Source organism: Pseudopodoces humilis, chromosome 2, assembly GCF_049639895.1.
Source record: "Pseudopodoces humilis isolate 2021_Gansu_Grassland_sample_001 chromosome 2, ASM4963989v1, whole genome shotgun sequence".
Lineage (NCBI taxonomy): Eukaryota > Metazoa > Chordata > Aves > Passeriformes > Paridae > Pseudopodoces > Pseudopodoces humilis.
Genome location: NC_142201.1, coordinates 88,142,583 through 88,164,939, shown reverse-complemented (window position 1 = coordinate 88,164,939; position 22,357 = coordinate 88,142,583). Strand labels below are relative to the sequence as shown.

At 46.3% G+C, this 22,357-nt stretch overlaps 3 protein-coding genes across 3 annotated transcripts in view; 2 read left to right on the top strand and 1 right to left on the bottom strand.

The window, feature by feature from the left end:
• CASR (calcium sensing receptor) overlaps positions 1-4,244 on the top strand; it is a 73,769-nt gene extending 69,525 nt beyond the window's left edge. Inside the window, exon 7 of the mRNA XM_005523860.2 lies at positions 1,517-4,244. Coding sequence (XP_005523917.1) covers positions 1,517-2,967 — 1,451 coding nt within the window. The 3' untranslated portion in view covers positions 2,968-4,244. The remainder of the gene's footprint in view (positions 1-1,516) is intronic.
• Positions 4,245-6,925: 2,681 nt separating this feature from the next.
• Positions 6,926-11,994, top strand: LOC102100966 (cystatin-B-like). The gene is made up of 3 exons (XM_005523859.2): positions 6,926-7,037; positions 10,695-10,796; positions 11,168-11,994. Exons 1-3 carry the CDS (start codon positions 6,972-6,974, stop codon positions 11,294-11,296), a joined length of 297 nt encoding a protein of 98 aa, XP_005523916.2. The 5' UTR covers positions 6,926-6,971; the 3' UTR covers positions 11,297-11,994.
• A 215-nt stretch (positions 11,995-12,209) lies between these two features.
• Positions 12,210-21,521, bottom strand: CSTA (cystatin A). Its single transcript, XM_005523858.3, has 3 exons — positions 19,412-21,521; positions 14,434-14,535; positions 12,210-12,430 (listed from the first exon to the last, which is right to left on the bottom strand). Exons 1-3 carry the CDS (start codon positions 19,475-19,477, stop codon positions 12,302-12,304), a joined length of 297 nt encoding a protein of 98 aa, XP_005523915.2. The 5' UTR covers positions 19,478-21,521; the 3' UTR covers positions 12,210-12,301.
• Positions 21,522-22,357: the final 836 nt, after the last annotated feature.

Genomic DNA, 22,357 nt, shown 5'->3' with positions numbered 1-22,357 from the left:
GCTTTTGGGAGGCTGAGTTTCCAACTAGAATGAGAAGCTGCATGCCCTCTAGTGTTAACACAAAGGAGGGGGAAAGAATGAGCAGCCTTGCAGGATGAGGGAGACCTGGTTTACTCCTTTCAGTGGCAGCACGGTCTCTAAGCCACCACAAGACAGCAGTGAAAGTGTGTCTTTAGGGTGCAGTGCTAAATAGGTGCTTCTGTCTCTGGAAGAGGCTGTTGCATTCCCTGCTACATGAAATTAACTTTGCTTTGTCTGCAGCTTGCAGTTTGTAATGAGCTTCCAGGTAAAAGGCACAAGAAAAATAAGAACTGTTGGCTGAATGGATGTAAATTAAATGACCTGGTGATGACAGCTTCTGACTGAGCTTTCGCATCTAGTGTCAGATATTCAAATAAACACCTTAGGTGAGGCTAAAAGTTCTTAGGAAAGCAGTGTCATATCAAGTCATGGGTGGTCCCTCCAACCACACATCAAGAACAAGAGAGCTTGAAAACCTTTGGCCTCGGTAGCTGGACATTCCTGACTTTCTCATTAGCATCAATCTCTGCTCTGGAAGCTATGGTCAGTCTGTGTCTGTGCTCAGGTGCAAAACTCAGAGGGTGCTTGCTGTTAAAGGAGTTTGTGTACTCACTGCGGCCCCTTCCTATCCTGCTGGGGTCCCAAAAGCAGAGGTGAGACCTCCAACTCTCAACCCCCTTCTACTGCCACCAAAAGAGTCATGACCCTCCCTGCTAGAACACAAGACCCATTTTAGTCAAAGAAGAACAGAAGCAGCAGGTCCTTGCTTTTTGATCATGCAAGCCATTGGCATGACCCTGCCATCACAGCAGGCACAACTACTTTCATGAAGGAGATGGAGGCACCAATTTTCCTTTTGCAAGTATTAGTGGGACATTTGCTAGGTGTAGGGAGAGTGGTACCATTAAGACACATCTTTCCCTGGCTTTCCAACATGAAATGAGAATGTGCTGGGAGTCAAGGGCATTGCCTGCCTCCAGGGAAGAGCAATTTAAACACTAAGACTTGCCTCCATGGAATATGAAATAGGCTCTCAAAGCATTTAAGGAGGCAAGCACGTTTTTAATTTTCTCTGTAATAGAAAAAGGCAGGATATTCAAATGATGATAAAAATGTGAGAGCTATGAAGACAGACAGAAGTAGAAGATAAAAGCAAAGGAACAAAAAAGAGAGAAAAACAGACCCTGTGTAAGAGCTGATAGCAATCGAAGTTTGCAAAGTTTTGCCAAGAAATGGATTACAAAAAACATGAGTGCAGAGGCAGGACTTCTTCTAAGCCAGAACCAAGTGTGCTTTGTGTTTTGCTATATAGCCCATGGGAGGTTGGTTGTTTCAGTGTAACAAACTCCAAGACATCCATATATGACTCTGGGGATCTGCACACAGGAGCAGAACACTCCATTTCCCGTCCGGTGTGTAGCTGCCATATGTGTCATCTTATACTTCAGCCTCTCATTCTGACAAACCTTCCCTCTCCTTATCACCTCTTTTTCAGATGCAAGTGCCTGTGACAAGTGCCCTGAGGATTATTGGTCCAACGAGAACCACACGTCCTGCATCCCAAAGCAGATAGAGTTTCTGGCCTGGACTGAACCCTTTGGGATTGCTCTCACTCTCTTTGCTGTGCTTGGAATTTTCCTGACTTCTTTTGTTCTGGGAGTCTTCACTAAATTTCGCAACACGCCCATCGTCAAGGCCACGAATCGGGAGCTATCCTACCTCCTCCTCTTCTCTTTGCTGTGCTGCTTCTCCAGTTCATTGTTCTTCATTGGTGAGCCCCAGAATTGGACTTGCCGTCTGCGGCAGCCAGCTTTTGGCATCAGCTTTGTCCTCTGCATCTCCTGCATCCTGGTGAAAACCAACCGTGTCCTTCTTGTCTTCGAGGCAAAGATCCCCACGAGTCTCCACCGAAAGTGGTGGGGCCTCAACCTTCAGTTTCTCCTGGTCTTCTTGTGCACGTTTGTGCAGATTGTCATCTGTGTGATTTGGCTCTACACGGCCCCACCGTCCAGCTACCGAAATCATGAACTGGAGGATGAGATCATCTTCATCACCTGCCATGAAGGCTCGCTGATGGCCCTCGGCTTCCTCATTGGCTACACCTGCCTACTGGCGGCCATCTGTTTCTTCTTTGCCTTCAAGTCTCGAAAGCTGCCTGAGAATTTTAACGAGGCCAAATTCATCACCTTCAGCATGCTGATATTCTTCATCGTTTGGATCTCCTTCATCCCTGCTTACGCCAGCACATACGGCAAGTTTGTGTCTGCTGTGGAGGTGATTGCAATACTGGCTGCCAGCTTTGGACTTCTGGCCTGCATCTTCTTCAACAAAGTCTACATCATCCTCTTCAAGCCCTCCCGCAACACAATCGAGGAGGTGCGCTGCAGCACAGCTGCCCACGCTTTCAAAGTGGCTGCCAGGGCCACACTGAGACGAAGCAACGTGTCCCGCAAGCGCTCCAACAGCCTGGGGGGCTCCACTGGCTCCACCCCTTCCTCCTCCATCAGCAGCAAGAGCAACCACGAGGACCCTTTTCCTCTACCAGCCTGCGCCGAGCGGCAGCGCCAGCAGCAGCGTGGGTGCAAGCAAAAAGTCAGCTTTGGGAGTGGAACAGTGACCCTGTCGCTGAGCTTCGAGGAGCCACAGAAGAATGCCATGGCCAACAGGAACGCCAAGCGCCGGAACTCGCTGGAGGCCCAGAACAGCGATGACAGCCTGATGCGGCACCGGGCCCTGCTTCCCCTGCAGATCAATGAGCCCCTAGGGGCTGAGCCCAGCTTCCAGGCAGCTTCCAGCCCGGAGACCAGCTCGCAGGAGTCAGTGGTGGGAGACAACAAAGAAGAGGTACCAAGCCCTGAGGCAGAGCCTTCCCTGCCATCGGTTAACTCCCGAAATTTTATAGGCACTGGAGGTGGCTCTGTCACAGAGAACACGGTACATTCCTAACGAAAGAAGATTGTGAAAAGTACACCAGCCCCCAAGAGGAACTTGCTCACCTCTTGCTTCTGAAGGGGAAAGGCAACAAAGACACACTGCTGTGACACAGCCCCACCACACCTTTAATGTTAGCACTGGCAGGGTAATGTGCCTTCAGAGGAAGGACTGTGTCTGGGGAGCCTTGGATTGAATTTACATTTGCTTTATTGAAACCAGGACATCTCAGAAGGACAAGTGAAGGTCGCCTCTGATGGGGCTTAAGCAGAAGTCTGCATGCTGCCTTGCCTCCGTAAGCTTTTCCTGCCAGACTGCAACTCAGCTGACTATGGGAGGCACTAGGCAATTCCACTATACCCTGCTTTTACATTTATGTATAATATTCCTCTTTCCCACTATGTATAATATTCCCTCTTTATCCAGTATATGTGATCTGTAACCATGTGCATCAGGACTCTCAGCTCTACAAAAGCAAGGTACACGGTTTCACTTCAGGAAAGCACAGTCATGGGGAAAATAAAAAAGCCCCAAACATCCTGCATGCTGTGTACAGCCAAGGGTGTGAACATGTAAAGTATTTAATGTGACAGAGCGCCCTGCTATTTATATTTAGTAATGTCCCAGTCTCTCCTTTCTGCCCAGCAGGAAATACTGGACAATATTCTCCGTAGACTCCATTGCACTAGACCAAGCTACTTAGGTTCCTACTGGTTTCCTCCAGCTGGAATAGTTTTACCTCCAGCCTGCCTGTTTTGGTGGAGGGGGAGAACAGCTTGTAAATCCCTCCCGGAGAACGCTGCAAAAGCACAATGAGATGTATCCCTGATTGATTATGTCACTAGTAGTTGTATGCTTAACCAAGTGTTGCTGCTGTACTATCCCACAAGGCATACATGGCTAACCCTTTCACACCATAGTCAGTGTTGTGCTTTGCCATATTAATCTGCCTCACACCTACATGGAGCATTGCGCCAGTCCTGGTGGGCCTGACACAGCAAATGAAATGAGGAGAAATGGAGGAGTTAGGGATGGAGGAGGAACCCCCAGCTGTGGTAACAGGATCACTGGAGCAGATGAATATCTGAAGTGTGCGTACTGGTAGGTGACTGGGTGAGAAGGACATTCAGGCCTGGGTTCTTGGACACACATAGAGACAAATGGATAAACTGGATACAGTTTTGCTCCTAAAGGCCACCTAGGTTATTTCCCATTTTGAAGAGAGGGCACCTAGCACAAGAATGATGGACTGTACCTAAAGAAAAACAGTAAGGACTTCAGCAGAGAGAATAGCAGAACTTGATTACTTTTGTCATACTCTTCTTAAAGCAGACATAAATGCTCCTGGTTTCTTAAGGCATGACTGGTTCTTTTTGATTCATGCTGGAAAAGTTGAAGAGAGTCATTATCAGCAAAATTTGTTGCAGCCTGATGAGAGGAAAAAACACCCCTGGACAGCCTGGTGGGAGGGGCTAGGGTTACATTGCAGAATTTAACTCCCTCTTCCCAGATTCCCCATGGAAGAACGAGCATGTGTCAGGAAGATGTCAGTACCCTCCCTCATTAAGCATGAAGGTAGTCTAGACCTCTTACAGAAAGGTAGATGGGCCTGCAGCTCAGTGTGGGCAGAGACAAAAGGACTGTGTTTGTATGCATTGGGGAAAACACCACAATTCTCTTGTTACTGTTTTTGCTTGGTTGTTCTTCTGCCAGGGCAGGCAAATAAAACTTACAGGTGACATTACTGTATAAAAACTCTGTTTTGCCACCTCCACTTGTTGACAAGGAAGAGAAGTTTTTACTTACAGGAGCAAAATGGAAGTCCAGAACCCCAAGAAGCAGGCTATTCAGACAAGTTATTTTAACCCTTTTGTTGATCTGTTACATCCCCCTTGGAGTGGGCTCAAATTTTAACTACACCACTACACCAGCTATAATTGTAAGGCTTGCAAACAACAATACTTGATTAAAAACCATGCCTCAGATGACTGGGGGTAAAAAAAAAAGAATTTGAAAACACAAATCCTTCTAGCCCCAGTTTTGGAAATGATATTCTACCTCGGGACCCAGCAAGAGCTGCTTACTGCTTCTGAAACCCAGGTCCCTTCCCCAGGCTGCTGACTGTGGCCCGTGGGCTCAGTTTAGGGTACGGAATTGAGCCCTGGGGTCTCCTGAGTCTAACTGCACAATCAGGGATGAGCACTAGATGGCATAAAGGGGTAAAAAAAGCATTTTGGTTACGACCTACACTTCCAAAAATTGTAATAGCCAAGTAGTTTTAGTGCTAGTGAATCATTCCTATTGGAGCAAACCCAGCTCAGTAGCCCCTCAAGTGAAGCTGACAGCACTGAAACAAGTAGGAGTTCAATGAGTAAAATGAAAACGACACAATTTACGAACCAAAGACTGTGTATGAACACAGACAGTGTAAGAAACAGAAAGTCACCATCAGCTGCCTTGTTTGGAGAGCAATATTCACTAACTATGTATACAGTAGATGATATTGACATTTGAGTGCTTTTCATTCTTTGGGTGTTCTTCATTCTTTACATTTACTTAAGAGGAATTTATATCCTGTCACACATGGAGTCTCCAAGAGCTGCAGTCATTTTTTAGCATGGCCAACTGTGCTGTATTTGCTGGGGAAGCGCCTTCCACCCTCCCTGCTCTCATACACAGACCCCTAAGCCTCCAGCTCCAATGCTGCATGAAAGCTGCTGCAGCAGCTGACAGCGGTGACAGACACGCTGTGCACAAGGGAAGGCTGGTAAAAAAGGACCCCTTTGGGAAGGTGCTTTGTAACCAAACCCCTTTCTCAGAGGGGTTCACAGAGAGGGGGATATGTTCTCATCCTGTCAAGTCCAGGAGAGGAGAAGGCTTGGTCAGGCACCTGTCCAAAAGCCTGTGCGTGTGTCACATATGACAACACTGATGAAGACACCCTGGGGAACATTCTTCTGTTGAAAGCACGAGCCTGAGAACCTCCACTGACATTTCCTATCAGAAGATGCCCACGTGAATGGCTGCCTCATCCCACCCGTGGGTCAAAAATCCACTTGACAGCTTGCCCCAGTGTGGGGTTTCCTGAACCATCCAGTAGTGAAGCAACAACAGTGTATCAGGTGGGATTTCCACTGGAAAACTTGGGAACTATCCCAGTGAAGAGCCCAACCCTTCATCCCCAGTCTCCTCACAAACCGGGCAGAACTCTGCCTACCCAAAGTTCCAGGAGAGAATTTATTTATAGATTATACCAGAGGAAAGAAAACCTTCCCCATTATATTTCATGCTTCTTACCATGTCCTCCTTGTCAGTCCATGAGCTCTGTTCAGTTTGCAAGATCTGCTATTGTTAAATTTAGGTTTGTATTGACCGACTTTACCAAGGGGTGCTGCAAAGCAGGAGGAGGAAGGTAGGTGTTTGTTGTTGGTTTTGCAAGAGTCTGGATGTTTAAATTGTGGGGTAATTTAGGTAAAGACCTGAACATTCAGACTGAAATCTCCCAGGGATTTCCCAGAGGCTGGATAATTCACCACCGCCTTCTGCTGGCTGAGGACCGGCAAAATCAGCCCGGGAGAGGGAATGATGAACGTGGTGAACGAGGGAGTCTGGAGATGGAACTTTCCATGGGGCTCCAGCGAACATGCCGCTGCTGAGAAAGGTGGCACAGGCGAAGGGAAGAGGCAGCGGCTGAGGGCAGCCGTGTTCCCACGCGGGGCTGGCACGGAGGCGCCTCTTGCCGAGGAGCGGCTGCCGCCCTTCTGTCCAGGCCGCAGCATAAATTCTGCCGGCAGCTTTCACCGCAAGTGTCGCTTTGGGCCATTTCTGTTTTCAGCCCACCCCGCCAAGCTCGGGCAGCGTTGGGCCGCGATGAGACCCCCGCGGCTGGGCGCTGCCGGGCGCGGCCTCTCTCGGCCGCCGAACCCCGGCCCGCGATTCCCGGGCCCGGCACCGCCCCGGCACCGCCCGAGGGGCGGGATCGGCGCGGAGCGGAGCGGGAGAAGCGGAGGGGTGCCACCATGTTGTGCGGGGGTGCCTCGGCGGCCCGGCCCGCCCCCGACGAGACGCAGCGGATCGCGGAGCAGGTGAGGGGCCGGGGCCGGGGCACTCCGCGGGAGGGTCCCGCAGGGGCGGCAAGGCCGCGCAGGGCCTGTCCGGGGCCCGGGGCGAGCTCGGCCATTGCTCTGCGCGGCCGGGGCCGAGACACCGCCCCCCGGTGTAAAAGGTGGCAGGAATGGGGAATGCGCCGAGCGGTCGCCGGCTCCCGGAGCTCTCCTTCCCTGTGCCCGCCTGGCGTGGCCCTGTTGACTCCAGAGGGAGCGTGGGCAGCGCTGGGTGAGCGGGGAAACCCGACAGAGACATTGCCCTGAGCTCGGGGAACGAGCTCCGGTGCTTCTTACAAAATCTGAGCCTTGTGCGTGCCTTTGGGGTTTTGGGTTTTTGTTGTGTGCGTGGGAAGGGGGGGATTGTTTGGGGTTTTTTTGAGGGGGGTGAAACATGGAATAAGCAAGAAAGCTTCTTCGCTGCTTCTGCATTTCTCCAGCACAGAATTCAGCTCCAGCTATTGCCAGCTCAAAATCCTGATACTGCTTACAGTACCTTGGGTTACTGCTCATGTTATTGGAACACATGCTTTTACTCTAAAAATGCCAGTGTGCAACTAAGTTCTTTGAAAGCACGTGTTCTTTTTGTCATGGAAACTCAAGTTCCTTCTGCTTTTTGGCTTTGTCAGCTAGGATGTGGTAAGCTGGAGAGACAAGATGAAGGATGTGCTCCAGCTTCTGACACTCTTTGTCATTGCCTGGGCCTGTTCCCCAGGCAGGAGCAATTCCCAAACACATACAGAGCACCCAAAGGCACAGCAGACACTGAAATTAACATTTAGCTTGTACAGTCTGAGGATTCTGTGTTTTAGGAAAAGGGAGAGATGTGCATCTCCTAAGCACTACACTGAGTTTGCAGTAATAAGTACATGATTGAGAATTGCTGAGAGTCATAATTATTGCTTTGAAGTGAAAAGGCCTGCACGTCATGTTAAAGGTAATGCAGATATGCAATTAACATGGGCTTAAAACTAGGTTTGAAATCCTGATTTTCTGTTCTGTCATAGACTGCAGTGGTTTGGTAATCCAAAAAATCACCCTGTTGGATTCAGAAGTGAACAGAATTAACCGAAATTCTCATGTTTTCATTTAAATCACCTAAATACTTTAAAGTTTATCCAACTTGTTTTGACTGTCAGTTTAAATTACTTCTTTTAATGAAATACAGGTGGGAAAACCCAAACTTGCCCATGCAGTCATATCCTCATCTGGACATTGACGGAGAAAAGATCAGTTTTGTTAAATTGAGGTAAATTGAGGTAGCCTTTTCAAATAATTTTGTTTGCTTAAAGTCAGGTCCTTGTGGAGATTTATTAGAGCCCGCCAGTTTGCTTGCTATAAACATATTCCCTGTTCCTGCTTTTCCAGTTCTTGCCTTCATTTTACAGTTTCATAAGAATCCTTGTGACGGCCAAATGTTGTTCAGTTTTGTGACCCAGATCAGATGTTAGTGTCACACAGGGCAGGAAGGCTTCCTTCGGCAGTGTCTGGCTTAGGAACATAATCATAGGAACAGCCTCTTCACAGCAAGGATTTCCACCCAGGCCTGCTCAGCTTTGGCTTCTCACTGATAACTGACAGTGCTTATTCAGGGTGATTCTGAACCATCTGCTTTTTAGTTATAGGGCAGTAGAGAGCCTTCAGGGCATGATAATTTCCAGCCCTGTGACTGAATCATGGATTGTTTAGGTGGGAAGGGACTGCACCTCCTGCCTGAGCACAGGGTCAGCATCCTCAGGCTGCTCAGAGCTTTGTCCTGTCAGGTCCTGAAAACTTCCAAGAATGGAAAATGCACAGCTTCTCTGAACGCTCCTCCTGTAGTGCAGGAATGTCCTCAGGGGAAACGTTTCTCTTTGTATCTCCAGTTTCACTTTATGACCATTGTGTCTCTTTCTTCTGCCATCTGGAAAGTTTCATCCCTGGAAAGAGCCTAGCTTCTTGTAGGTACTGGAAAGTTATCTTCAAAGCCTTCTCTTCCCTGGGCTGAGCAAGCTCATTTTCTTCCTCTCCTCACAGCACAAGTGCTCCAGCCATCCTGGTGTACTCGTGGAGTGCTCCTGGTGACCCTTCACTGAGATCACTACGGTTTATTGATGTCTGCCTTGTACTGAGGACTGAGAACTGGACACAGGATTCCACATTTTCTAACAAGGGCCGAGTAAAGGGCAATAATCACTTGCCTGTCTTCTGGCTAGGCTCCTGCTTATGCAGCCCAGTATGCCATTAACTTTGGTAACACCAGGACTCCCAGATACAGACTGAGACCAAGAACCAGGTCTTTGGGAGAGTATTTCTGTCTGGGATCTCCCTCTCCACACTGACTCAGGATGTTCATTTGTCACATGCTGTGGTGACTCACTGCCACATGTGATAACACCCTGAAAAGCTTGCAGCTGCAGGACTGAGCTGTCTGCATCCAGGGCCCAGTGTTCAGCTTGCTGGTGGAAATACAAAATGTGCTGAGCTGGGCTGATTTAGTGACCTCAGAAACCAAAGTTGCACAGTGCCTAGGACTGCTAAAGGAGCACAGAACCGGATAGGGTCACCAGGAGACTTACATCTGCCTTGCTGCTTAAAATTTGTAAAAGTATCTCTAGTGATGAAAACTGAAACCACTTGCTCCAGCCTCTGACTCAGGAGTAAGGGAGGAGGCAGGACTGAATCATGGTGCTTTCTGGGGCTGTGCCCTTCAGTGCATCTTAGAATGCAGCTTAGATATGGCAAAAAACAAACAGAAAAGTATCCAAACATTATTATCTTGCTTGTGACATACTGATCATAACCTGGAGGAAGTGTAGAGGTATGGCCTCTGAGAGAAGATAAAAAGCATGGACACAGCTTGCAGGGACAGGATGGTCACTGAAAAGCCACCAGAGTTCTGGAAGTTGGGAAGGTGGGAGAACATCCTGTTGAAGGAATTGTTTGTGTTCCTGCTTCACCTACAGCACCTGAGCAATAGCAAATTGGCACTTTTTTTCCCCCCAAGGAAGCATGTGGGATTTAGGCAATAGTGCAGATGTATCTATTTTCTTGAATTTAGGAAGAAGGAGAATACACCATATAGCTGGAGGATCAATCTGTTGTTGGTACCACTGCCCTGGGAGTGAAGGAAGGGCTGTGCAATGATGCAGTGCAGGAGGTGCAGCCTGGAGCAGGCAAGGACTTGCAAGCAAAGACTCCAAGACCAACTCATCTTGCCCTGCAAAACACAGGCGGAAGTCTTCTGCTTTCCTGACCAAGAATTTTCCATATAGCCACAATGTGCTAGATTGCCCAGTGCAGGAGAGAAGAGCTGCATCTCAGGAGTTCATGGCTCCCTCTAGGGTATGGATGGGTTATTATGACTTCTTGAGCACTGTTTTGCAGTTTGAAAACACAGATTCCAGCAGGCATGCTGAAAGAACTCTCAAGTGTTGTCCAGGCCTGTAGTGACTGACACCCACCTTGGTCTCAACTTTGCCACCTCCCTAGATTCCGGGTCTGTTTTCACACAAAACTTAACATGATTCATTTTGGTCTTTTAATGTCCTGGAAAAGCAAAAAACTCTGTCTGGGAATTCAGCAGCAGTGATCTGTAAGCCTTAAGTTCTGAATACTTGAATCTTGCATCAGTCTTAAAGAACCTATTGTTTCCTTAAGGTAAAAGCTCAGCTAGAAGAAAAAGAAGGGAAAACCTTTGATGTCTTCACTGCAGTGGAGTTTAAAACTCAGGTGGTTGCTGGAACAAACTACTTCATCAAGGTAGAGGATGCTGGATTGTTTCTTTTACATTAATATATATAATATTTGGAATGTTGTTTTTTTTATTCTTAGCTAGAGGAGAATGCTTATGATTTGACCATAAGAAAAAAAATTGTACAATAAAAAGCCACAAATATCCACCTCCCAGTCCCTCTCCCTATTTGCTAGAGAGATCATCTTTTCTCTACTTTCATGGGAAGATTAGGTCACATTTCTGCAAAGTCACAGCTCCTAGTCTGGTTTAAAACAAATCACTGTTTTTTCTTACTGCCTGTCTGCTGCTCCACCCTCAAACCAGCCCAGCCTCTGCCACCCCTCCTGCTGCAGGCTGCTCCCCCTGCAGGGATCTCACTGGCTTTCATGCTTTGCAGGTCCATGTTGGGAATGAGGAGTTCATGCACCTGCGGGTGTTCAAGAGCCTCCCCCACGAGAACGAGCAGCTGAGCCTCCACAGTTACCAGGGCAGCAAGGCAAAGCACGATGAACTGGCTTACTTCTAGCAACCTTCTCTGCTGTGTTTCCCTAGTTGGTTCTTATGTGCATTTCCTACAGGCTGCAAAATGTTGATTCCTGTGCCAACAAAGGCAGAAAAAAAAGTCCTTTTTTATCATAGGGAAAAAAAAAATTTCTTTTATGCCATTCCCTTCCTGTGCAATCTCCAAATCTGAGAGTCACAGGGTTCTCCTATTACCTGCACTAATGTAAACCCTACTTTTATTGCAACTTGGCTTTAGTGCATCTTAACCAGAATACTGTGGCTAAGTCCTGTTTTTGAACTTCCTTGGTCTGGAAATTGGAAGGGGAATGGCACCAGCACTCATATATTTGCAGCAAGGAGCAAGAAGAAAAGCTCAGTCTTTTCGGTTCTGTTTTGCAACTGTGAATATATGTGATTTAAATATTTAGATTTAAACTGTACTTAGTATTTTATGGGCAAAGACCTGATGAGAGACTCGAGCTGAAGCAGTTTTGCAAGGAAGAGAAAGAGGCTTACAGTAGTTTGAAACAAACATTCCCTTGGTAATCATGCTCATCTTCTTGCAGCAGTAGCATGTAATGTCCCGTAGAGGGTGTGTGAGTTTAAAATACCAAACCAGCTTGCTTATGTTCTCGGTCCTACGGGAAAGTCCAGGAAAGGAACTTAAGCTGGACAAGCATTTCTGCATTTATAATAATAAACATTTCTTTTGACTTGAAATGGCATCTTTGACTGGTGCTTTAGTGTTCTAGTCTCTCATTTTTACTAGTGATTATTATCTTGCTCAGCTTTTTTCCCTTAAGTGTTTTTTATATTCCAGATAACCTTATGTTTATTCTATTTCTTAATTAGAAATACTTTATTTTAGTCTTGTGACAGACATGAAAGATAACAAGAAAGACCTCTGCAGGTATGTCAGCAGCAAAAGGAAAATATAGACAATAGCTTTCCAAATTTATTTTATTTACTATCACAGGCAGAGCCCCCATAGGATTTGCAGAGGTGAGGCACTGCACCTCATCAGGTCTTAGAAGTAGGTCAGAGGGTCATCTCTGGTTTTGCCAGTCTGAAAACTGACAAGGCTGGGACCTTGGTTCTCTTGAGGAAGACTCTGAAACACCTTTAGGTGGACATATTCGGCATTGGAAACTTGGACCTAGAAACCAAAAGAGCGGGGAAGTGAGGATCATGAACTCAAAGCAGGTTGAAACAAAAGGCTGTTCTTTACATTCTTGAAAGAACATCTTTGCACAGGACCTTAATTTTAGATGTACCTTCATTTTTGCTTCAACAGCTCTTATCCATGTCTGCACAGTAACTGGTGGCAGGAACTGTCTACACCTGTAGAAAACTATTAAAAACCCTCAGACTCTGGTGAAGAGAAAATGAGCAGAATGGCTTGGTTGTGGAAGCCCCAGAAGATGCAACAGGAGAAAGGTTTTGATGGTGTCCTGTTTCAGTCACGAAGATGCCAGTACATTTGCTCACAGCTTCCTGGCACACTCGTGGGAGACAAGAGACAATGAGGAAACCTCCATGACTTTGGGATGGGACACAGTGCAGACACCATGTCAGCTCCCAAAGGGTACAGAAAGATCTAATACAGAAAGACCAGCACATGGTCCTGAGAAGCAATGACAACCTGAAAACCAGGATCCCTGGTCTGCAGAGTTACTCCAAACACATCCCTGTCTGAACAGGGAACCTGACACATCCTGGTGCTTTTGGGAGTGCCTGGAATAAATACTCATCAAAGAAATTCACCCTCCCTCCTAGCAAGTCCTCACATAAAGCCTTGGTAGGAAGCTGTAAAATTTCATTCTTACAGAGCTAAGCACAACAGGTGCTAAACTTTGCCTCAGTGAGGGACATGGAAACTTTAATGCCTTAGGCTCCAAGAGGTTTCTACATGCTTTCTGGTGGTTGCAGTGTGCTGCTATGCTTGGTCTGAGTTGCATCTCAGCTGTAAGTCTGCTGGTAAAACGTCAGTGAGGTGGAAGACTCAGAAATATTAAAGAATGAGTCGTGTGGTGGCCGAGTTTGTTCCAGTTAATGGTAAAATGAGGAACTTAGCCACCACTGGTAAAATTGGGAAAGAAGAGATAAATCATCCTTTTCTAGTGTTACAAATGGATTTCTTCCACATTCAGTAATACATCAATCTTCATTTCTGAGTTAAGAGTTCTTTTAAAGGAGCACCTGGGAAAGAAGAATATTTGGCAGCCTCTGTCCTTCTGGGCTCAACTAAGTATGAGAAGTGTGGAGCTAATGCTCACAGTGTCTCTCTCTGCAGAATTATCTCCCCCAAACATTACAGGCCAATTTCTCTAATAAAAGAATTCTTCCAATTCTCTTGCCAATGGGGCACACCCTGCCAGGCACATGTCCACACACACGTGGGGTTTCAGCAGTCACAAGCCATGGCTGCTCTGCTCCAGAAGGCCAGTCTGCTGTTCAGCAGTGCTTGCTGGCCTTCAGATGAAAAATACACCCAGCCATTTCTTCTGTGATAGTTCACAGAAAGCTGCTCACATCCATCAGAGTTTCCAGTAAAGGAGAAACGGTGCTATCAGAGGGCTCCAAATTAAGCATTACCCATTTTTCCTCTGCAGCACAGAGGGGGTTTTGAAAACACAGAAAGAACCAGCAGGCAGGCTGTACCTCTGCAGCACCTGACACAGGACCAAAACATCAACACACCTGCTTGCATGCAAAACTAGTCAGCAGACATGCATGCACTGCATCACAAAATTGACTATCTCTCTATCAGTTCCTCAAGCTGAATTCAATTTCATCCCAACAAACACAACTGAAGGACTTGGACACTATTTTCTTGAAAGGAAACAGGAGACCAGTTATGACTTGTTGAAATAATTTTGAGTTGGGAAGGCAATCTACAGTCATTGAGGGGGATGATCCCAAGAAGCTTACCAGTCACATCTGAATAAGCACAGGGCATGTTTTATAATATTTATATTCTTGCTTACAGTAGTACCAAACAGAGGAATTTTATAAGCATTTGGAGTTGGGAGAAGTACCAGCTTCTCTTGGATCAGACAGTTCCCTGTGATGTTTGCTTCTCTTTCTAGCTGTAAGCCACTCTGCAAGTCACCTGTATCATTTAATTCCAAAACACTCCCTCCTACAATATATACAAACCTTAATAAAGTACATTGTCCCAGCAACCACTTGAGTCTTATATACGATGGCTGTAAAGGCAGCACAGTTCGTGTTTACCCGGCTTTCGAACTGTGACTTCACCTGTAAAAAGAAAGGGAAAAATGATTGGCAGGTTGATATTTAGGGATTTATTTCACACATACCACTCCAATTTTCATCTTTTCAAACATACTCCCTTAATGAAACTCCTCCACAAAGTGACTACAGGCACCTTCAAACCCCTTGTCCAGATAATCAGTAAAGATATTAAACAGGACTGGCCCCAACACTGAGCTCTGGCTGCACCACTTCTGACCAGACAGATGTAACTTCATTCTCCACCCCTCCCTGGGCCCAGCCATCGAGCTGGTTTTTTCACCAGTGAGCAGTGCACCTGCCCAGGCTTCTTCAGTAGAATGCTGCAGGAATTGGTGTCAGAGGCTCTACTAAGGTCCAGGGAGACAACATCCACAGCCTTTCCCTCTTATATGGGGCAGGTCATGGAAAGAGATCAGGTTGGTCAAGCAAAACCCGCCTTGCATGAACCTATCCTGGCTGGGTTTGACTCCCTGCTTGCCCTGCACATGCTGTGCAATGGCACTCAGGATGAGCTGTTCCATGACCTTCCTTGCCACTGAGGTCAGCCTGACAGGTCTGTAGCTCCCTGGATCCTCCTTCCTGCCATTCTTCCAGATGTTCTTTTAGAGGAGCATCAAATTAGACAAACTCCAGCTGTGTGACACCTCCCTGGTTCATCAGGACCACTGGTAAATCATGGACAGTGGCTTGGAGAGCTCTTCCATGAGCTCCCTGAGCACCCTTAGGTGGATTCTACCCAGCCCCATAGATTTACTCATGTTTAAGTGCAGAAGCAGGTCACTGTTTCCTGCTGGATTGTGGGAGCTTCATTGTGTTCCTTGTCTCTGTCTTCCAGCTCAGGGAGCTGGTACCCTTAGGACAACTGCTCAGACTATAAATAATTCAGGTTAAGAAGGCTTTAAGTACCTCAGCCTTTTCTTTCTTTTTTTGTGGCAGTGCTTTCCCCAACATCCAGCAAATGATGGAGGTTCTCGTTAGCCCTCTTTTCATTGCTGATGTATTCATAAGAACACATGCTTTGTCACTGCTTCTGACAGTGGCCAGAGTTGAGTTCTAACAGGGGTTTTGTCTTTCAGACTTCCTGCATAATCTCACACCTTTGAAATCCTCCTGAGTTGCCTGTCCCATCTTCCAAAGCTTATAAACTCTATTTTTTACCCTGGGTTCCTGCCAAAACCCTCTGTTCAGCCAGTCCAGTCTTCTTCCCCACCAGCTTGTCTTTTGGCACATAGGGACGCCCTGTTCCTGCACCTTTACGATTTCCCTCTTGAAGGATACCCAGCCTTCCTGGATCTCTTTGCCCTTCAGGACTGCCTCCCCAGGGACTCTTTCAAGCAGCTGACAAATAAGCCAAAGTCTTCCCTCTGAGCCCAAGACAGCAGTTTTGCTGTTGCCCTTACTTCTCCAAGAACTAAAAACTCTCCCATTTCATGATCACTGCATCACCACCACACAGAAAGCAGAGATAGTCTTTCCTAGGCTGGGTGACGTGGTTCCCCTCTGCACATGACACCCATGCTGATGACCAGATGCATTACTGAGTTTGGGCAAAGGAGCAGTGTCAGTGTCAGCCTGCTCATGCCCTAGGCAGGGCCAGTAGTACCTCAGTGCTTCTCACCACCCACCTGTTTCACAGGAACGCACTGAATTAATTTACTTTCCCGGCACAAGCACCTACAGCTGTCCGCCACTCCCATGACATTCCTTCCTAGCAGGAAGGTCACAGAGAGCACCCAAGGAACATCCAGATCGTTTACAGACAGCCAGAAATTATCATCCTATTCAGCTTCCTCATGATCTCTTACTCAGAGCTGCTCAGCTCTTCTGCTGAGCAGCTTCTATCGCCAGGAACTGACAATGATACTTTCAGCTGAGGAGCTGCTAACTCAGGCAAACCAGGGAAATTTTAATTCCCAACACCCTTCCATCTGACTGGGGCAGGGGCCTCCTAGAGTGCTCCTAAGTGGCAATTTTTGGTGCATCATATTCCCCTCTCAGAACAAAACAAAACAAAGCCACTTCTCTCCAGTTTTGCTCTCTCCTCTGACCACTATGTCCCCCATTTATTTACAGACTGAGTTTTCAGTAAAATCAACCAGCCAAACAGCTCCTTAATCCTTGGGTGAAAAAATAGAACATTCCTAAGCTCTTACCTAACCACATCCTAAACCCAAAACATTCCCCAGTTTTGGGCAACAACTGTAAAACAAGGAGACCAAATAAATAACATTCCTCAGCTCACTAATGATGGCTAGAGATAAAGCACAGGTATAAGTAAATAATTACATAATCTCAGGAGCAGACAGACCTTGCACATCCCAAGCTCTGCAGAAGCTCTTCACAACTTCACTGGAATCATAGGAATTGCTTCTCTGCTCAGCAGAGCATAAAAGCCCAAAGAATTGCTTCATGAAAGGGTGACACTTAGGCTGGAAGGATGGCAGGATTTCCCCAACATAAGGTTTCCATAAGAATATTTTCCTTAGAGAATTATAGCAAAGCTTCTGCAGGGGGGAAAAGGACCAGGAAGCATTCTCTCTCCTGCTCTCAGCACAGCGCAGAAATTTCACCTTGCAGAAAATAAAAGAGCAAGGAACAATCTCTTTTCATTTTCCTGAAGCTACTGAGAACAAAAGAACACTAAAATTAGGATCAGTCCTTTTCTGGAATCAAACAGAAACTTTGTGCTATGCACATTTCAGATCTCATATGTGCCCTGTACTCTGGGAGCATTAGCACTGCCTGAAACCAGCATTCACATTTTCAAGTACCTGTTTGCTCACCAACTCAGGTGCTGTGGTTTCACCTCCAATACACACTGCAAGACTTCTGATGACCCATAAATAACACAGCCCAGCATTGAAAACGAAGCTCAGTATCTGGCATGGTGCTTGAGGCATTTCACAAACTCATTAATTAAATTTCACAGCCTCAGCTGGCCCCATCTTAAACATGAGGAAGCAAGAATGGCAAATACACAAAGGTGCTACAAGTCCCTTGCTAGAGTCTCTCCTCCACAGGTAAAAGGGAATTTCTGATCTCTGCAAGTGCTGCTCCTTCAAACATTCCTGTCAGCATAGAAGGAGCAGTAATACTGCTCCCAAGTAATTCAGTCAGTGCCCCTCAAACAATTGTAGATCATCCATTTTGTCTTTCTGCTCTGCAGTAAATCATCTCTGACTAACCCCTTACCCCAAACTCCAGCCCTCCCTCATGTACATGTCCCCAACTCTGGTGGCCCCAGCTGTGACTGACCAGTAAAGCCCTGCAATGGAAGAAGGCTCGGAGGAGCTGGGGAGGGTGACGTGCTATGCATGAAATCCAGGGAATAAAGCAGGATGTGACTGACCACAGCTTTGCAAATAAGTTGATTTTATCTCAACACAAAGGTTGACAACAAGGTGTTTCTGATAAATAGCTCTGTCAGTGGAGGGGATCATGTGGTGGTGTAACTCCCCGAGTTCAATCAAAGAAAGAGAACACACCCCTGAGTTAGCCGGACCAGTATGGGGAGAGTGAACACATGGTTCTGTCCAATCCTGAGTATAAAAACTAAATGGTTGGACAAAAGAATTTTGAAGAAAACCACTAGCTACAGCTGACTTCAACCCACATCCCCCTTTCCAGTCACTGAGGATGCCCAGTGTCCTGACAGAGCATGCTGTACAGACCAGGAGTGAAGAACACGCTGGTATCCTAAGGGAACCGGGACTGCAGTCAATACATTTTGCTAAGAGTAACTTAGACCTGTATCAAGTTACCAGTATATTTGTATCACTTTGCTAAATCAGCCTCCTCCTGTAAAACGGAGTATCTTCTAATCATTAAAATGGATGTTAAACCTTATCCCCTCCACCTGTGGACTACAGAAAAGAGCCATGACAGAGTTATTGGCTGCCTGGTCACAGCTTGCAGATCACAGAAGACATGGAAGGATGCTGGTGCAAACTCTGTCCTTGGTGGCACAGCAAAGGAGAGAGCTGGGAGCCCTGCACATCAGGAATAGCGAGTGTGCAGCTGTATTGGCCAATGCATTCAGCCCTGCTACTTCCTATTTTTGTTTCTTCTTTGAGGAGTGCCTGAGTGCAATTGCCAAAGGGAGAAGAGCTCATCTTCCAGAGCCAGAAGGGTAAAGACTATTGGGTGGGTGGGAACGTATGATGGGAGTTTTCCCATTACATGTTGTCCCTTTTCATTCCTCAGGATGCATTTTATACTATTCTTTAAAAAGAGCTGCTGCACTGCAGGGCATTAGAGGATCTGCAGAGGTGCTGCTTACACAGCTGCTCCAGGACAGGACCACTGCCTGTATCCAACCACCTGGCAACTGGGCTCACTCACTGGCCTGCCTTGTGCCAAGCTCACCTCGCCCCACCAGCAGCCCCTGTATCACAGCTGTGACTCTAGAAAACACTTAATGCCAGCAGGGAACACACAATTTAAAAATAGCTTTGTCCTGCATAGATAATTCTTTACTGCATACTAGCATGTGGTTTGTCCTATGCAGTCCTTCACTAAGGAGTGAATCCTACCAGGTACAATTTTTTCCCTTCCAATATGCCACCTCTCATTACAAACAAGTGACCTCACTGCTGGCATAGCAGAGCTGGGCTTGGAACTTCACACAGACATTCACTGAAGGTAGCCAGTACCATGCCTGGCCATGGACAAGGAGGTGACAGAGAAGTGGTTTGTCTCAGTCGTACCAAGGCACTTCCTACACAGAATGATGAGAAAACACTGCCAATCAAGGGGATTCCCATTTTCAGCATGAGCTTCTTCAGTTTAAAACCTGGCTTAGTCACCCAGGCTTTACACAAGCTTCAGGAATGGCCTCTTTGCACACAAGTAACTTAGTCTAGAGACAGGGTGAACTCACCTGGTTAACAAGCTGCTGAACCTCTGGTGTAGCTGGCTTGGTGTCAGATAAGCCCCCAGGCATCATGGTGGCAGGTGACTTCTCTGAAATGATGAGTGGCTCTGAAGAGGGAAGTTCAGCGCAGTCTGAGCAGAGTCCCCAGGCATCTCACATATATATACACACACAAATGTCATGAAATCATGTGACCTGCAACACATGGAGCCTACCATTACTGAACTGGAGAAGGAGTGTTGTCCTTCAAACGGACAAACACGGACAAGGAGGGGAAAAGCAATGTAAAGCACAGGTGATATTATTAACAAATGTAAAAAGCACTTAAAGAGTGTTTATTGTCTGCACATCAAACAGCCTCCAGCCACCCACATCTTAAAGAGAATTGGTTTGGGCTGCAGCTGGAACCTCTTGCCTCTCCACCCATGTGCAGATGACTAGGCTGAGCTCTTGGAAAACAGATCAAAGATACGCCCAGTATTTCCCAACACCTTTCCTGATCAGGGGAAAGGATGTAGCACTTTCCTTAGCATAGGTCTCATTTAACTTGAATTTTGTTCTCTCAATATCCTTCTAAGTGGGGAAAGGGGAGTAGATGGCATCTTACATTCCTGCATACATACTTGACTTCCCTCTGCCTGACCAAAAAGGTGCCAAGATAAACACCAGCACCAGAAGTAGAAAATAATTCAATCCCAGATTCAGGTAAGTACTGCAAATAAGGCATTTCTGCTTCTTTTCCATCAAACCGAGAACTGCATTCAGGCAACCATAATAGCAACTGAATGTGCAACAAAATCTACTTTTTAACTCTAGTGCCAATTTCCTGGAAGACAAAGTACAATCAAAAAACACAAAAGCTGTCCCAGTTTCAACATACGCTGCTGAAACACATAACATGAGAATACATAGTCAGAAGTATTCATTCTGCAGTTACAGTCACATGGCACAGTCACATTCACGAATGTGAACGTACAAAGCTCAGAACCTACTGGTAAGGGAGAACTAACATTTCAAGACCACAGAAAAAATTCATGCCATCCCCCTCACCAGCAAATAAGAGGAATATTGTTCCAGAGTGAGGACCAGCGACACAGCAACACACCAGAGACGTTTTAGTCTGTAGGGGCAGGTACATGGGAGCAGGTGAAATGAGAGTATGTGCTGCACACAGGCAATGGGCATTTCTGTGGGCATCAGCATTAGGGAATTTGCTAGGAACAGGTAGGTTTATGGCCACAGCAACAAACTTTATCTGTGTCCTACCCATACTGCTGACCCTCCTCCTCACAGATAACAAGTGATGCAAGACACTGTAAAAAAGTACTTCAGGTCTGACTTCAAGGCCTGGTTTTGGTACAAAGCCCTTGAGATTGAGAAACTTGGGCTGCAGGGGGCCTACATACATTGATGAGCATTTCAGCACATTACTGAAAAAAGATATTGCAGAATTTTCCAAACTTGAGCAGCAGTGCTATGAAATGGACAAAAGGCATTTGAGGAAAAATCATTGTCCTGAGAACATTTTTGTGAACAGAGAGAAAAATCCTTCCAGTTCTTAGGAATAAAGGGAGTGACAGTTGTTAAAACTGGAATTCTGCCACTTCTACCAACTTCTCCCCAGATGAGGAGTTCCTCACAGCCCTATTCATGGAGCTGTGAGATGACAACTCAAACCTTCTTTTGCATAAGACCCTGCTGATTCACTCAAATGCTGATCACGTTCAATCACTTGTGCCTTACTCACACAGCAGGACAGATAAGTTAAGGAACTGGAAGAGCCAGCTCACCTTACTGAGGCCAGAAATCAGAGAATGCATCCAAAAACTGCACAGCGCCAGTGCTAAACCAGGATATTTTACAAACCTGTCTACTCACAAGGATACAGATCCTGTTACCTTCCTTGGGAAGGGATGTTAAGATCTCCAGGTCAGCAGTAAACTACTGGAGAATTCTAGATTCAGTCTAGCAACAAATACACTGAGCACAAAGTCTAGTAGGGTTCATTTATAATCTTGGAAAGACTCTAGGTGTGAAACAAAAGATATTAATATTGTGTGGAAATCATTCACTGGACTCCATATTTCTGGGTTTGCTGGTTTTTGACTTTAAAGCATACCACTTTTTTTTTTTTTTTTTCCTCCAGAATGCACAGTTGTGCAGAAGGGAAAAAAAATCAAGACTAATTGTCAGCAAGTTGATGCTGAAGAGGCAAATAATACTGTTTCCTTTCCACAGCAGTGCTAATGGCTGTCCCAAAATCCAGTGATATTGCTAAGACTGGGATGTAGTACTCATCCTGCACAAGCATTTAATGAAACTACTTTGAAGTGCTGATGTTTCACAGACCTGTGATCAAAGATGATCAGAGGCAACTGATCAACCTTATCTTGGGCAACCCCCACCTCCACCCACCCCTGTCTAAACAAAGTCTTGGATGTAATGAACCAGGATTTGGAACACTGACATGAAAAGAACAGCTGGCCCCAGGCCATCTCTTGCACAACAAGGTGAGTGTGCCCCTGTAGTGTTTGAGACATGGCTGGTATCACGTACCACCAGGCCAGCCTACACTCTCGATCAGCACAGCTGGCAGCTTCCCCTCAAGTCACTGTGCTGCTGTTATCTGGGAGAATCTCTGCTGGGATGCCACCACCGGCATTCTGTACAGCTTTGAAGCTGAGTAACATCTTGCACCATGTACTATTCCAACACAGAAGAAACAGATCTTTACTGCTTGCAGGCCACTACTCCCTGGTTCTGTTTAAGCAATTTTAAGATGTACAAACCATTGTTGATAAAAACGCCAGCACAAAATAAAATATTTTAAAAACCTCCATGAAAATCTAAACCCCAGGGTTATGTATTTACAAGTAATTTTTAAACCAGGAATGAAGTCAGCTCTGTAGAAATGATTGTGAAAGCCAAGTCAGTAAGGTCAGTCTTCTGGTT

Bases quoted from the DNA above. Each gene is read 5' to 3' on its own strand.
- LOC102100966 (XM_005523859.2), top strand. From the start codon at position 6,972: ATGTTGTGCGGGGGTGCCTCGGCGGCCCGGCCCGCCCCCGACGAGACG. The intron at 7,038-10,694 runs GTGAGGGGCCGG...TGTTTCCTTAAG, and splicing joins CGCAGCGGATCGCGGAGCAG to GTAAAAGCTCAGCTAGAAGA. The intron at 10,797-11,167 runs GTAGAGGATGCT...CATGCTTTGCAG, and splicing joins GAACAAACTACTTCATCAAG to GTCCATGTTGGGAATGAGGA.
- CSTA (XM_005523858.3), bottom strand. From the start codon at position 19,477: ATGATGCCTGGGGGCTTATCTGACACCAAGCCAGCTACACCAGAGGTT. The intron at 14,536-19,411 runs GTGAGTTCACCC...TTCTTTTTACAG, and splicing joins TTCAGCAGCTTGTTAACCAG to GTGAAGTCACAGTTCGAAAG. The intron at 12,431-14,433 runs GTTTGTATATAT...TTTGGTTTCTAG, and splicing joins GGACAATGTACTTTATTAAG to GTCCAAGTTTCCAATGCCGA.